General features: G+C 36.1%; 2 protein-coding genes across 8 annotated transcripts in view; both read left to right on the top strand.

Moving 5' to 3' along the window:
- The window catches only part of NAALADL2 (N-acetylated alpha-linked acidic dipeptidase like 2), a 1576761-nt gene that overhangs the window by 517289 nt on the left and 1043607 nt on the right, over positions 1-15865 (top strand). The gene's annotated exons all lie outside the window — the stretch shown is intronic.
- On the top strand, positions 14013-14939 carry LOC133247091 (ferritin heavy chain-like). Its single transcript, XM_061415505.1, has one exon. It carries the CDS (start codon positions 14233-14235, stop codon positions 14776-14778), a length of 546 nt encoding a protein of 181 aa, XP_061271489.1. The 5' UTR covers positions 14013-14232; the 3' UTR covers positions 14779-14939.

Here is a 15865-nt window from a genome sequence, read left to right as displayed (position 1 = left end):
TTACCTATATTAAATTTCATATGTGATATATTTAGCATTATTTCTGGCTGTTCACCATACCTGGTGCACCTGCAGTGGCAAAATTTTTCAGGAAATAGTTTTTATATGAAACTTTATTTATTATATGCTGGAAGATTTTTTAAAAATTAAGAATTTGATTTGACTTTGTTTCAGAAATTACTTCCAATTTTACAAATGCAACTTAAAATCAATCCATAAGAGGACCAAAGATTGATCATATAGTCTATTAAAAATGTTGCTTAATTCTTCAAATGATTCTTCATTCCCAATTCTTAATGAATTTAAGAAAGAATCCAAGAGCCTACTGATGAAAATAAACATATTTGTATTATATTTGTATTTGTGTTTAAATGACAGCATATTTGTACTATGCTTAGTGTATTAATGTATGTTATGCATCTCAAGGAAAAACATATATTAACAATACTTGGCCACAACTTTAATTCAATGACTTTGAATAAAAATCTGAAACTGATTGTAAATGCAGTTTAACTGTAGCTTTGGTTAGGACGTTCTTTAATTGTGGTAATGTGGTCCAAAAATAGTCCATGGATTTCATTTCAGTCACTCCAAAATACTATTATTTAGTTTACTTGAATATTTCCAGCACAAAAGAATGTTGGTTAGTGACAGTGTATATAATAAGTATTTTTCCATTGCAAGCTGTTTATTAAATAGTGGAAAGTTTTTTTCAAAATGATAAAGATTAACCATTTGGAGCTTGTACTCTATGGTTTAATTAAAGTCACACTTTAGTCTCTTTCTTATTTGCTTTAGATCTACTTATTACTCTCTTTCTTGAACCATCAAGTTTAGAGAGTTAAAATAAAGAAAACTATCAATTGCAACCTGGCTCCAAATATATTCATATTTAATAGACTGATGAAATAAAGATTCTAAAAAATTTTCATCATGATATTTAAGTTTAGCTGATAATTTACTAGGTATATTTTAAAATTGAGAATAAAAATTTTTCAGATGTATTCAAGAATGTTTATATAATTATATTTATACTGCAAAATCCATATTAAATACACATAATAAAAGAAAAATTTACCACTTGACAAATAAGTAGAAAGAGGCCTATTTTGAAAGCATCTATTCTGATGCATAATTATTACCATGTAACCTTTGATTTCATGTGAAAAAAGAAAGTAGGATGTTTATGAAAGCATGTCCAGTATAATAAATGGATCTTTCATCAGAACAATATTTAGCATGTGGTTATTCAGTACACATTAGTCACTTGAAATTGGATTTAATAGTTTTATAAATTGAATCTCATGTATGATATTTATTTATTTTTCTTTTTTGTCTTTATTTTTATTAATTTTTTAAAAAATTATTTATTTTAATTAGAGGCTAATTATTTTACAATATTGTATTGGTTTTGCCATACATCAAGTAAGATATTTAGTATGCTTGCAGAAATACTGAAAATAAGAACACCTTTACAAGAATGTGAGAGACAGTACTGTATCATGTAACACATACATTTTGGAGTCAGACAGATGTTGAACTGTAACTCTGCACTTCATTTTGGTGCAAACTTGAGCAATGTATTTTACATTTTTGTACGTCAATTTTGTGTATGTGTGCACAGTGAAAAATTAGTTAGCTATTGCTATTGCTTCATAAATTAGTTAGCTATTGCTTCATAAATAACTACCCTAAAATTTAGTGACTTGAAATATAAAGACTTTTTGCTGTTGCCTAGCCCCACAGCTCCCTGGGTTCAATCCTTGGGTTGGGAAGATCCCCTGGAAAAGAGCATGGCAACCCACTCTAGTATTCTTGCCGGGAGAATCCCCATGGACAGAGGAGCCTGGCAGGCTAGAGTCCATGGATTTGCAAAGAGTCAGACATGACTGAATGACTAAGCACACCGGACAATCCCACAGCTCAGCCAGGTTCACCTGTGTGTCAGCAGTCAGTTGAGTTTTTGAGGTAGGTGATTCTGCTGATCTAGGGTAGTTGAAAGGCTGATGTTTGGTTTAAGGTAACCTCCAGCAAGGAGAGATAAGAAAGCTTTCCTCAGTGATCAGTGCAAAGAAATAGAGGAAAACAAAGGAATGGGAAAGACTAGAGACCTCTTTAAGAAAATTAGAGATACCAAGGGAAAATTTCATGCAAAGATGGGCACAATAAAGGACAGAAATGGTATGGACCCAACAGAAGCAGACAATATTAAGAAGAGGTGGCAAGAATACACAGAAGAACTGTACAGAAAAGTTCTTCACAACCCAGATAATCACGATGGTGTGATCATTCACCTAGAGCCAGACATCCTGAAATGTGAAGCCAAGTGGGCTTTAGGAAGCATAAGTATGAACAAAGCTAGTGGAGGTGATGGAATTCCAGTTGAGCTATTTCAAATCCTAAAAGGTAATGCTGGGAAAGTGCTGCACTAAATATCCCAGCAAATTTGGAAAACTCAGCAGTAGCCATAGGACTGGAATGGTCAGTTTTCAAACCAATCCCAAAGAAAGGCAATGCAAAAGAATGCTCAAACTACCACACAATTACACTCATCTCACATACTAGCAAAGTAATATTCAAAATTCTCCAAGCCAGGCTTCCATAGTTCATGAACCATGACTTCTAGATGTTCAAGCTGGATTTAGAAAAGGCAGAAGAACCAGAGATCAAATTGCCAGCATCCATTGGAAAAGCGAAAAAACAAGAGTTCCAAAAAAAATCTACTTCTGCTTTATTGACTATGCCAAAGCCTTTGACTGTGTGGATGACAACAAACTGTGGGAAATTCTTAAAGAGATGGGAATGCCAAACCACCTGATCTGCCTTCTGAGAAATCTGTATGTAGGTCAGGAAGCAACAGTTAGAACTGGACATGGAACAACAGACTGGTTCCAAATTGGGAAAGGAGTACTTCAAGGCTTTATATTGTTACTCTGCCTATTTAACTTATATGCAGAGTACATCATGAGAAACGCTGGGCTGGAGGAAGCACAAGCTTTAATCAAGATTGCTGGAAGAAATATCAATAACCTCAGATATGCAGATGACACCACCCTTATGGCAGAAAGTGAGGAAGAACTAAAGAGCCTCTTGCTGAAAGTGAAAGAGGAGAGTGAAAAAGTTGGCTTAAAGCTCAACATTCAGAAAATTAAGATCATGGCATCTGGTTCCATCACTTCATGGGAAATACATGGGAAACCATGGAAACAGTGAAAGACTATACTTTTGGGGGCTCCAAAATCACTGCAGATGGTGACTGCAGCCATGGAATTAAAAGATGCTTGCTCCTTGGAAGAAAAGTTATGATCAGCCTAGACAGCATATTGAAAAGCAGAGACATTACTTTGCCAACAAAGGTCTATCTAGTCAAAGATATGGTTTTTCCAGTGAGAGTTGGATGTGAGAGTTTGACTTAAAGAAAGCTGAGAGCCGAAGAATTGATGCTTTTGAACTGTGGTGTCGGAGAAGACTCTTGAGAGCCTCTTTTACTGCATGGAGATCCTATCAGTACATCCTAAAGGAAATCAGTCCTGAACATTCATTGAAAAGGACTGATGCTAAAGCTAAAACTCCAATACTTTGATGTGAAGAACTGACTCATTTGAAAAGACCCTGATGTTGGGAAAGATGAAGGTAGGTGGAGAAGGGTATGACAGAGGATGAGTTGGTTGGATGGCATCACTGACTCAATGGACATGAGTTTGAGTAAACTCCCGGAGTTGGTGATGGACATGGAGGCCTGGCATGCTGCAATTCATGGGGTCTCAAAGAGTCGGAGACGACTGGGTGACTGAACTGACCTGAACTGAACCGCTACTGAGGCAACGTGGCTCTTGTCCATGTGACGGCGCTTCAGTAGGTGCACTGGCTTGTTCTTATGGCAGAGAAGGAACACACAAAGTGTCTTGGAACTTCCGTGAAGCGAAAGTGTTAGTCATTCAGTCATGTCCAACACTTGGAACCCCATGGACTGTAGCTCACCAAGCTCCTCTGTCCATGAAATTCTCTAGGCCCCTGGAGTAGGTAGCCATTCCCTTCTCCAGTACTTTTGGTCAAAACAAGTCACAAAACCAGGCTACGTTCAAAGAATGTGTAATAAACTCCACTTCATAATGTGAGTAGCTCTTGAGTTGCATTGCACAGTATGTGGATCAAGAAAGGAGTAAAAAGTTGTGTCCATTTTTGCAATATACCTTAGTCCTCATTTGACAATTTAATATTATCTCTAGAAGAGTATTTGGCAGAATAATGTTCCCAATAAACAATTTAATTATTCATTTATAAATAAGCCATTTAAATGCTCGTTTTTTTTTTTTTGCTTTTCTTTTACAAGGTCTGCATATGATTAATCTCTTAACTTTTTGCAAATTCTACTTCTAAAACTGCTTAAAACAACTTGACTCAAATCTAAATTAGACTAAAACATGGTAAAATCTTATTGTAAGAATTCACAGAATGTGTTACCTTTAGAAATTATGTCCTCAGGATTTTAAAGATAAAAACGTAGATTTAGCGGGAAAATCCATTCCCAATACAGGAAAAAATTAAACAGACACTAATAAATGAATGACACATAAAAAGTTTCATTCCTTTATTGTGGGAGAAAATATATCATTTAATGTAAATAGTTTGATCTAAATAAGATGCATTATCATTGCTTATTAAAAAAAACATATTGAACTAATTTTAGACTTGCTAAAAGTGGCAAAAATAAGATACAGTTTCCATAAATCTCCCAATTCCACTACTTCTAATATTAACAGCCTATGTAGACATAGTAAAAGTTTCAAAACTTGGAAATTAACTTTGGTACAATACTATTAAATAAACTACAGATCTTATTTGAATTTCATCAGTTTTTCTCTAATAGTTTTTTTTTATGTTCCAAGATTTTACCTCACATTGCTTTTATTTATTATTTCTCCTTAGTCTCTCCAATTTGTAAATTTCTCAGTTTTTCTGTTTCCTTCATGAACTTGATACTTTTTAAGGGTACTGCTCAGCTGTTTTATAGAAAGCCCCTCAATTTGGACTTTTTGTTCTCATGATAGAAATGAAGTGGTGTATTTTTGCATAGTGTTACCACTGAAATGATACTGTGTCCTCTGCGCATCATTTCAAAGTGTTTATGATGTCACTATGCCTTTTTGCTGGTGACATTAGCCTGGTTATTTGGTACACAGGTTTGTGAAGATTCTCAAAGTTACTATAAAGTTATCTTTCCCTTTTCAATGACTAAAGAGAGATATCTTCAAATCTGCATGTTTCTAGGAACTGATGGATATGGAGAACCTACTGTACTAAGCCATTTTAAATAAGGGAATTAAGCATCCTTGGATTTTGATTTATGTGGGCCCTGAAACTAACCTCCTTGTGATACCAAAAGGCAGCTCTGCCTTGGGGAAATACTTTGAAATAATGCAACTCCCAGGTCCTAGTTTCTAAGAATCATTCTGCACTAACAGAACAAGGACTCTTTGGGAAAATAGTTGATTCCAGATGGGGCAAGGTGACCCTGAAGCATCCTGTAGTGAGAGAGTTTATGAAAGTATTCAGAAAAGGTGAGGAATGTCAGAAAAATAGGGGAGCAGAATATAAGAGGCTCCAAGGGCTAAAGTTGAACTAATTTGAACAGCAAAATTAGTAAAGTTTTGGATATTAGTCCAGAGACATCCATGAGTCCATGTTGATATAAATATGCAATTGAATAAATAAAGATTATTCAAGGTATATGTCATGGCTTGGTCTACTGTAACAAAATACCATAACTTGAGTAGCTTAAATAACAGACATTTGTTTCTCACAGTTCTGGAGAGTGGAAAGTCTAAGGTCAAGACGGGAGCATGGTTGAGTTCTGATGAAAGCACTCCTGGCTTGCAGGCAGCTGTCTTCCTGCTATATGCAGACCTGGGGGACAGAAAGAGAGCTCTCAAGTCTCTTTCTCTTTTTAATAAGATCACTAGCTTATCGTGCATGCTAAATCACTTCAGTCATGTCCGACTCTTTGCAACCCCATGGACTGTAGCCTGCCAGCCTCCTCTGTCCATGTGATTCTCGAGGCAAGAATACTGGAGTGGGTTGCTGTTTCCTCCTCCAGGAATCTTATCATGAGGGCACCATTTTTCTCATTTGAACCTAGTTACCTCCTAAAGTCCTTACCTGCAAATATCATCACACTGGGGCTTAGGATTTTACAAAGGAATTTTAGGGCCATACAAATATGAATTCTATGACAGTGGAGAAGGGACAGGTATTCCTTACAGTAGATTTTTATTAATAAAAGTAGAAGAATGGGGAGACATAAAATGGGGAGAAATAAAGTCATCATTAGGCAAATGACATGGTAATGATTTTGTCCACTGATGGATCTTAAATTTAGTGAGCAAAAGTTTGAGATGAAACAGGGTGTCTTTGATTTTAAAGCCTAAAATACAAATAATCTTCTAAAACATTGAAGTATTTCCTTTTCTATGAAGTTCCTTACTACGTAGCCAGATGGTATCATTTTTCAATACCCTCTTCTCAAATAATGAGATAAAAGTATTCCTTTTGTTTAAGAAATTAAGCTTTTTATTTAATTGCAGCCTCTGGCTAGGCACAGAGGTATAGAACAAAAAGATCAGGTTCTTTGGCGCTTTCAACATCATCTTCTCTAGATTTGTTGTCTTGGTACTGGTGCAAAACTTCAGTTTTTGCTATCTTTTGGAAGCTCACCACTGGAAATTCAGATGACCCATGTCCTGTCCTCTGGCAGAGTAATTATTAGAAGAACACATACTGTAATGACATTCATAAATCTAACCAGCTGTTCATGGCATTGGAGCTGGGAACTATATTTATAAAAGGATTCTTAAATGGAGAAAAACACATAATGATATCTTACCAGTCCCAGAACTTTCTATGCTCTGTTACATATTTTTTTTTTGACTAGAGGAGGTAGAAATATCCTAAAAATTAAGAGCAGATAGCCATAGTCATCACTGTAGCTGTCCATGTATTTTTTTTTCTCCTTTATTTAAAATGCTTTAAATCACAAAATTTACGAATTTGAAAGATATTGGAAGTCATTCAGTTCAATGTGTTCATTCAATAGATATGAAGGTTCTAGCACAGAAGTTAAGGAACTTATAAGATTTGCTATGGTCTCATCCATCTTTGAAATTCATACTGATCTAATCATGATTACTGAAGTCTGGCTTGTTTAGAGGAGATTCACAATTTTATTTAGCGTACCAGTTTTTAGCAAACAAATTGAATAGCAAACTACCACTAATAATTTTGTAACAGCCAATTATATTATTTAGCTCATCAAATTACAAAGTTTAATTAAATTATAATACTCATTGCTCTAAAATTGTAATTATAATAAAAAGGGTTAGAAATGTGTTAGGGGGATATGTATATTTCACTGGTGAGAGTAATAGTTTGAAATAATACTTAAGTCTAAATATCATTGTTCTTGTACATTGTTGAATTTGTGGACATTTAGTTCACTTGTACCATGAAAAATCAAACTCATATGATCCCTTGTCCATATAGAACCTAAAATCAAGTGGACAAAAAGTAGTAAGCTGATAATTAAATACTTAATTGTTACTTTTTTAACAGCTGTTATATGAAAGATGTGCATCTCTTAGGAAATAACATTTAAGGTCAGATTGACTGAAAAAATGAAGGAGTCATAGGAAGCTAGAGCCAGAGCATTCCAGTGAGGTAACAGTGTGTACTGAGGCACCAAGGCTGGAAGGGGCAAGGGGCAGGTAGGAACATGGCAGGCAAAGGAGAGGTGGTTTGTGGTTGATCAACTTAAAGAGTTTGGATTTTATTTAATGGGCCATGGGAAGTCACTGAGGGATTTTAGTGAGGGGATTTTATTTATGATTTTCAAGGATTATTTTCATTTCTATACGAGGGAAAATGATGAATGACACAGCTAGTAAAAGTGCTCTGACATGTTCTTCATCTTTTTACTTATTATGTCTTTATTATCCTCCTCTAAAGATTGTAGAATCATGCTTATAAAATTATATGACTTTAAATAACCCTTTTAAGTATTACATATTAGTATATATACAAGTATATTTGTGTGAATATACACATATATGAGGGGGTTTCCCAGGTGGCACTAGTGGTAAAGAAGCCACCTGCCACTGCAGGAGATGTAAGAGATGTGGGTTTGATCCCTGGGTCAGGAGGTCCCATGGGATTGTTGTGCAGAGCACAACAACCCACTCCAGTTTTCTTGCCTGGAGAATCCCATAGGCAGAGGAGCCTGTCTGATTACAGTCCATAGATAGGGTCATAAAGAGTTGGATATGACTGAAGCAACTTAGCACAGCACAGCACATACATATATGATACTACAATTATATAAATATGCATTATATATGTTTTTCTGAAAATAAATACAATTTGGTTGAGAAACACATCCCTTTTAATAATTTCTTCAGTTGCCACTGTCAGACCATGTTTTCATGTGGAATTATTATTCTTGACCAAATTAACTAATATTTTGAAATTTCTTAGTCTTTTCTGTAAAATGATACCTACTTCAGCAAAGAATAAATGACATGACATATGTAAATAAATATTATGCTTAGCATATAGTATGTACTCCATAATGTCATTTTAAAATTTATTATATATTGATATAATGAAATCTTTTAAATTTTATCTTCTCTGGTCTATCTTTGTTCAAAGCAAACTCATCTTGGTTTCTCTCAGTGCACTTTGCACAAATCTTGATACACTTATCTTTCTTGTCTACTGAGGGAAGTCTGCATATGGTATCCATCAAGGACAAAAAGGAAGGAATGTCCATGTCAATTTAGAATATAAAAGGAAACCACATAAATAACATTACCTGTATTGCCTAATGTTAAAAATAAATAAAGTGGAAGTTCAAGAGCAAGGTTTATTGGAATATTCTATAAAACCATGGAAAGAATTGATATGGTGGGTTTATCTTTTTAGCTTTTATTCCTATAATAGTTTTTAAGAATTGTGTAATATACACCTAGTATAGCTTTGCTGATGCTACTTACATGAACTGTAACTAGCTTAGATTGACTGTAATTCTGTCCAGAAAAGGGAAACTTGGTTATTATTGTTCTTTCTGTTGTTTTCATTACTTAGCTATTTAGCAGATTTCATTGTTGTATATTGGGTATAGTCTTAATCAAAGATTTCTGTAGACTTTTAATTAAAGTGGAAAAATTGAAATATGGTATGAACAGCTTTAAAAGGTACACTATCGAGTATATTTTATACACTAAATAGAATCATAATTAGGTGTCCCTTTTAAGAAAAATGAATATTTTAAGTATTTTTTGCATTTATTATACTTACGTATACATAAGTATTTATTATACTTATGTTTTAGATTAAATATAATCACTTTTAATCTAACAAAATACCTAACATGCTATTAGGTTCTTTATGAAAGATAGTTCTCCTCTTACACTTTGAAGGGGACATAGTTTTATACAAATGAAGTATATTACTTCTATTAAATAGGTATTTTGGAGGCTTAACCAATCAAAATACACTTGCTGACTATAGCACTCTGCTGTGTATCGCCTAAAACCATGGGATGATTGCTAGTACTCTGTGACCAGTATATGTTTTGGGAAACAATAGTTGATAAAATTATAATTCATGTAACATAATATACAATGCAATGTAGAATAAAGATTAAGATCATGGATTCCAGTACCATACTAGTTGGGTTTGATTCCTGTTTCTACAAACTCAGGAGCTTTGTGACCCAGAAGAAGCCACATAACATCTCACTTCTACATACATGAAATGGGAAGGGTACTCTCAGTGCATATATCATAAGGTTATTATGCTGATTAAGAGAACTGAATTTGTAAAGAAGTTAGATTAGTTTCTGGTACGATGGTAAAGATCCTGTGGCATTTTCAGTTATTATTAAAGACTTACTTGGTTCTGTCAGATAGAAAATGTGAAGAGTTCTTTATTATCAAGATGCAGGGGAAAGAAATCACCATGAGATATTCACATGGCAGCTTCCCTGGTGGCTCAGACGGTAAAGCGTCTGTCTGCAATGTGGGAGACCCGGGTTCGATTCCTGGGTCAGAAGATCCCCTGAAGCAGGAAATGGCAATCCACTCCAGCACTCTTGCCTGGAAAATCCCATGGACGGAGGAGCCTGATAGGCTACAGTCCATGGGGTTGCAAAGAGTCCGACAGGACTGAGCAACTTCACTTTCACTTTCACTCAAATGTTAACTGCCTCTTTAAGCATCGGTTAAGATTTAGGCTGGCTGGGTTGCAAGAGCAAAGATGTGGAGTTGGAAATTTTAAAATACTTGGGCCAAAAGGAGATTGTTGATAAGAATAGAGTGGACAATTCTTGCAAGTGTGTTGTGAAGGAAGAGGTGTGGAGACGAGATTCACTTGTTCCTGCATTGTGAGGAATTGGTGTGGTGGTGGTGGTTTAGTCACTAAGTCATGTCTGACTCTTGTGACCATGTGGACTGTAGCCCACCAAGCTCCTTTGTTTGTGGGATTTCCTGGGCAAGAATACTGGAGTGGGTTGCCATTTCCTTCTCCAGGGGATCTTCTTGACCCAAGGATCGAACCTGGGTCTCCTGAATTGCAGGCGGATTCTTCACTGCTGAGCCACCAGGGAAGCCCTGTGAGGAATTAAGGCTGAATAAATTGCTAGCCTATGAGATAAGGTGACTCCTACTGCATGATGATTTGTTATCTATTTTCACCTTGAGTTATGTAATTCAAAAGTTTAGGCTTATTTAAGCATGGAGAAATGATTGAGGAAACTCAAATAATTTCAATAATTGTGATGTGTTTTTAATAGGTAAAATCAATCCAGTGGTGGCAGAATTTTTGTGGAGATGAGTTTTTCTTTTAGTAGTATTTTAATCATTCTCACCAACATTAGAGTTTTACAATTTATTGGAAACTTTAAAGACATAAAATTATATTTGTAATTTCGACCCCTGATGGAGGCATGCAGTGCTGCTTACAGTGTCTGTTTCACCAGAACTGCAGAGTATAACGTTTCATTGCTTTCTCCCCAGGAGTTGCTGCATTACCAGTTAGGATATATCTAACAGCATATCATTAACCAGGCACCATCACATCATCAAAACAAAGAAACTGCCGAAGCTGAATTAGATGTTCTCACTCTAATAATGAGCCTAGTGGCACTCTATAAAATCAAGACAGTAGCAGCAACACAGACAGCCCAGGCTAATTTCCTCTATTTTCAAACATTAGCTTATTTACTTTATTCGATCATCCTGGTTTAATTTTTTTCTGTATCTTTTGAGGTATGGAAACTGCTGGCTAAGAAAGATATGTGGTAGAGGCGATTGAAATAGAAATTAAGTCTACTGAAATTTAATGATATTAAAATGAACGGTCATTGGGCATATTACCTCAGTACCAATTGAAGAATTGCTGGGCTTTCTTAACTTTCCACTTACTTAATAAATCCTGCTGGATACTAGAGTGTCTCTGATGCTTCATTGGCATGGTTTGTAAGTAACAAAATACTGTAGAATTTTTGGTTTTTGGTGAATTCTGCATAAAACTTAGCACTGCTTAAAATTCCCAAGATTTAATGTTGTGACTATGACTTATATATTCAAGATCACCTTTGGAGTAATGTCTTATCTTGATAATATTACTTTGAAATTTGTAATAGAAAAGATTATCTGCCTGTTGGCTCTGCTGAACCTTGGTGACTTTTTGCTCTTCTAATTAAGGCTACTTCTATTAAATAATAAAGTAGTTTCTCTGAAGAAGGAATTATTTGGAACTTTAGTTTTCTATGATTCTTGAAATTTCACTTTCGCTTTAGTTTTCTACAATTAGCCTTTCCTACCCTGTTGTGGACACATGTCTTTTCAAAATCCTTGATAATTGAAATTCTTTTTTCTCTACGTTGAGCTACTCTATTTCATGAATTCCTGTTACAAATAGGTCTTTCAGTTTCTTCTGGGAATCTCTTTATGATATTGAGAGCACTCAATTATTAAACTGCATCAGGTTTTTGAAAAGATGAATCTGTCTTCTCAGTGTAGATCCTGACATTTAGTCAATTTTCATAGATTTTAGACCAACTATTGTATTTTTTTCAAAGCTTCATTACAAATTTTCTTTCTTCAGGTGAAATTATTTATATAATGAACTCTTAACAACAACACAAAAAGCCATTAAAATAATTCAATTGAAGTTTGATTGTTGGCTATGTCTCTATCTTCTCTAGGTAGACAGTCATTTGGCCCTATGAGTCAGGATAACTGATGTTTTTCAAAGATATTTGCTCTAGGGTATCTTTAATTTTTAAAGAGAACCAAACTCCCAAATTCTATGAATATGTTTTCTTTCAGTGACACTGAATTGATACACGGAATTGAATACATGGAATAGATATATTGCCTGCATTCTGATATATAATTAGGTGAACAGCATTTGCACTTCTGAATTAAATAGAACTGAGTGCCAGCACTAAAAATGCTTTATAGCCATGGCCATTTATTAAACTTCTTTACAGTTCTATGATATTTTGACCTTAGGCAGGTTTCTTAGCCATTCTGATTTTGTTTCTCAATCTTTGAAGTTGTAATGTGTGCGTGTGTGCTAAGTCGCTTCAGTAGTGTCTGACTATCTGCGACCCCATGGATGGTAGCCCACCAGGCTCCTCTGTCCATGAGATTCTCCAGGCGAGAATACTGGAGTGGGTTGCCATTTCCTTCTCCAGGGGATCTTCCCAACCCAGGGATTGAACCCAGGTCTCCTGCATTGCAGGCAGATTCTTTACCATCTGAGCCACCAGGAAATCCCTGAAGTTGTAATAAATTTTATTAAATGTAAATACATGTTACAGATGCATTAAGGATTAAGATACTATCTTAACTAAATGTATCATAAACTACTTAGCATTCTGACACATAGGTGTGTGACAATGATTCGTTCACTACATTTATTCAACAAGTATTTATTTATTCATTTCTACTACTACTTTTGTTTCTAGTACTAGTACTACTGACAGCAACAATAATAGTATACCTACTACTTTTATCACCAACAGTAAGATTTCTCAGTCTTAAGTGTACAACTGAAGCTCTTGGGAGTTTTCATAAAATATATATGTATATTTTATATATATATATACACATATACACCACATATGTACACACACATACATATGCCCAGAGAGAGAGAAATTTATGCCATAACCAAGTAATTCAGATAGATTATGTATAAAATGGATAACAGGTACCTGTTTTAAACTGTTAATCCAGATAGATTTATTTTTGGTAGTTCTCAACGTGCACTTTGGGAAACTCAATTTAGAGTTATAAATGACTACTTCAAAAGTATTTTCAATTTCTTATTTAATAGCAATAATAATATAACAAACCTTGAGATATTATTCTGTCAGTTTTATGATATATTAAGTTTAGTCATTCAAAATATTTATTAAATATCAACTGTGTTACAGACATTGTGTTAGGCACTAAGGAAATAGTTCTTGAAAATAAAAACATTGTCCTTGTTCCAAGTTTACAACTTGGTGGAAACAATAACTAAATAAAAAATAAAGTTCAAAGAATATGATAGTAAGAATGTACAGGGTGTTGTTTTATGATCTTAAGTCTTTTATCTGCCATCCTTTTTGGTAGAATATTGATAAGGTTCATAAAAAGGCATGCCCACACAAAGTCATGTAATCTATGCAGTGTGCAAGAACACTATTTTTTTCTTTTAATGAGTACTGCAAATGCACTGCCCTGCCTCACATAAGATTAAGGTCTTGCTTTTCCATTTCTATGGTATTAGCTTATTCAACTTCAGATATTTTTAAAACAGAAAAGATCCATCCACACATTCAAAGGATTATTTGTAAAGTTAATTTGATATGATTGTTCAGATTGAGTTTGGAACATCAACTGAAAAACTGCTTACTTGCACATACACTATCATTCTAACTGAATAAGTGTTTGTCCAAAGTAGTGACGCTAGTCTTAGCGGAGAGTCGCCGCGGTTTCCTGCTTCAACAGTGCTTGAACGGAACCCGGCTGCTCGTCCCCCCCTACCCCGGCCGGCCACTCAGAGCCAGCCCTCGTCACCACTTGACAGCGCCCTCCGACCGGCCCAAGGTCCCCGCCACCGCTCCAGTGCCGCTCGGCCGTCGCCGCCACCACCACCACCGCCGCCCGTTTTCAGCCGCCCACCATGACGACCGCATCCCCCTCGCAGGTGCGCCAGAACTACCACCAGGACTCGGAGGCCGCCATCAACCGCCAGATCAACCTGGAGCTCTACGCCTCCTATGTCTCCCTGTCCATGTCGTACTATTTTGACCGTGATGATGTGGCTTTGAAGAACTTTGCCAAATACTTTCTTCACCAATCTCATGAGGAGAGGGAACATGCTGAGAGACTGATGAAGCTGCAGAACCAGCGAGGCGGCCGAATCTTCCTTCAGGATATCAAGAAACCAGACCGTGATGACTGGGAGAATGGGCTGCCTGCAATGGAATGTGCGCTGTGCTTGGAGAGAAGTGTGAATCAGTCACTACTGGAACTGCACAAACTGGCCACTGAAAAAAATGATCCCCATCTGTGTGATTTCATTGAGACTCATTACTTGAATGAGCAGGTGGAAGCCATCAAAGAATTGGGTGACCACATAACCAACCTGCGCAAGATGGGGGCCCCTGGATCTGGCATGGCAGAGTACCTCTTTGACAAGCACACCCTGGGACACAGTGAGAGCTAAGCCTCAGGCTGGTTTCCCACAGCCACAGGGGTGACTTCCCTGGTCACCAAGGCAGTGCATGCATATTTGGGTTACCTTCATCTTTTCTATAAGTTGTAACAAAACATCTACTTAAGTTCTTTCTTTAGTACCATTCCTTCAAATAAAGTAATTTGGTACCCCCCCCCCCCAAAAAAAAGTAGTGACGCTGAAACAGTCTTTGTAAGGGATGATCTTGTAGGTGTTCAGGTAGATGTTGAGTATCTATAGCAGATGCATCAAACTTTCTCACAGTCATGTGGCATGAAAATATGCCTGTGTGTGCTTAGTTGCTCCATGGTGTCTGACTCTTCAAGAGGGCTACACCAGAAGACATATATAGGGTACTCACTGGAAGAGAAAGCTTAAAAGAACACAACAAGATAACTCAAAGTGTGCAACTGAAAACCCCGTGGTTATTGTTACTCTGTAACAGTAACTGTAGCCCATCAGGCTCCTCTCTCTGTGGGATTCTCCCAGGAAGAATACTGGAGTGAGTTGTCATTCCCTTTCCAGGGGATCTTCCTGACCCAGGAATCAAATGAGTGTCTCCTGTATTGCAGGAAGATTCTTTATTGGCTGAGTCACTAGAGAAGCCCCAGAATGAAATTATGGTTCATGATAAATACTCTGATTTATATATATTTGACATAAACTGTTGCCAACTAAGAGGAAAAACAAAGCTTTACAGTACTTTCTATAGAATACTGTGATCTTTTACTTTTTTGTTTCCCTATTTCAAAATTTACAGTTAATTGGTAGTGGTGAAGGTAATATGGAGCAGTACCCTGGGGAATTTTACCTTTTGTAATATATACACACAGACTCACACATGCACACCTGTAGTTTGTGACTTGAAATTTTTGAGTAACGATAAACATGGGGTTTTCAGTTGCACACTTTTAGTTATCTTGTTGTGTTTTTTTAAGTTTTCTCTTTCAGTGAGTACCCTATATATGTCTTATGGTGTACAAACTAGATAATGGTAAATAAAGCTGTAATGTAGATTAAGGAATGGGACTTCCCTGGTGGCTCTATGGTAACGAATCCACCTGCCAATGCAGGAGAC

Source organism: Bos javanicus, chromosome 1 (genome assembly GCF_032452875.1).
Source record: "Bos javanicus breed banteng chromosome 1, ARS-OSU_banteng_1.0, whole genome shotgun sequence".
Classification (NCBI taxonomy): Eukaryota; Metazoa; Chordata; class Mammalia; order Artiodactyla; family Bovidae; genus Bos; species Bos javanicus.
Note: the sequence above shows the minus strand (reverse complement) of the source record. Positions and strands in the feature narration are given on the sequence as shown.

Bases quoted from the DNA above. Each gene is read 5' to 3' on its own strand.
- LOC133247091 (XM_061415505.1), top strand. From the start codon at position 14,233: ATGACGACCGCATCCCCCTCGCAGGTGCGCCAGAACTACCACCAGGAC.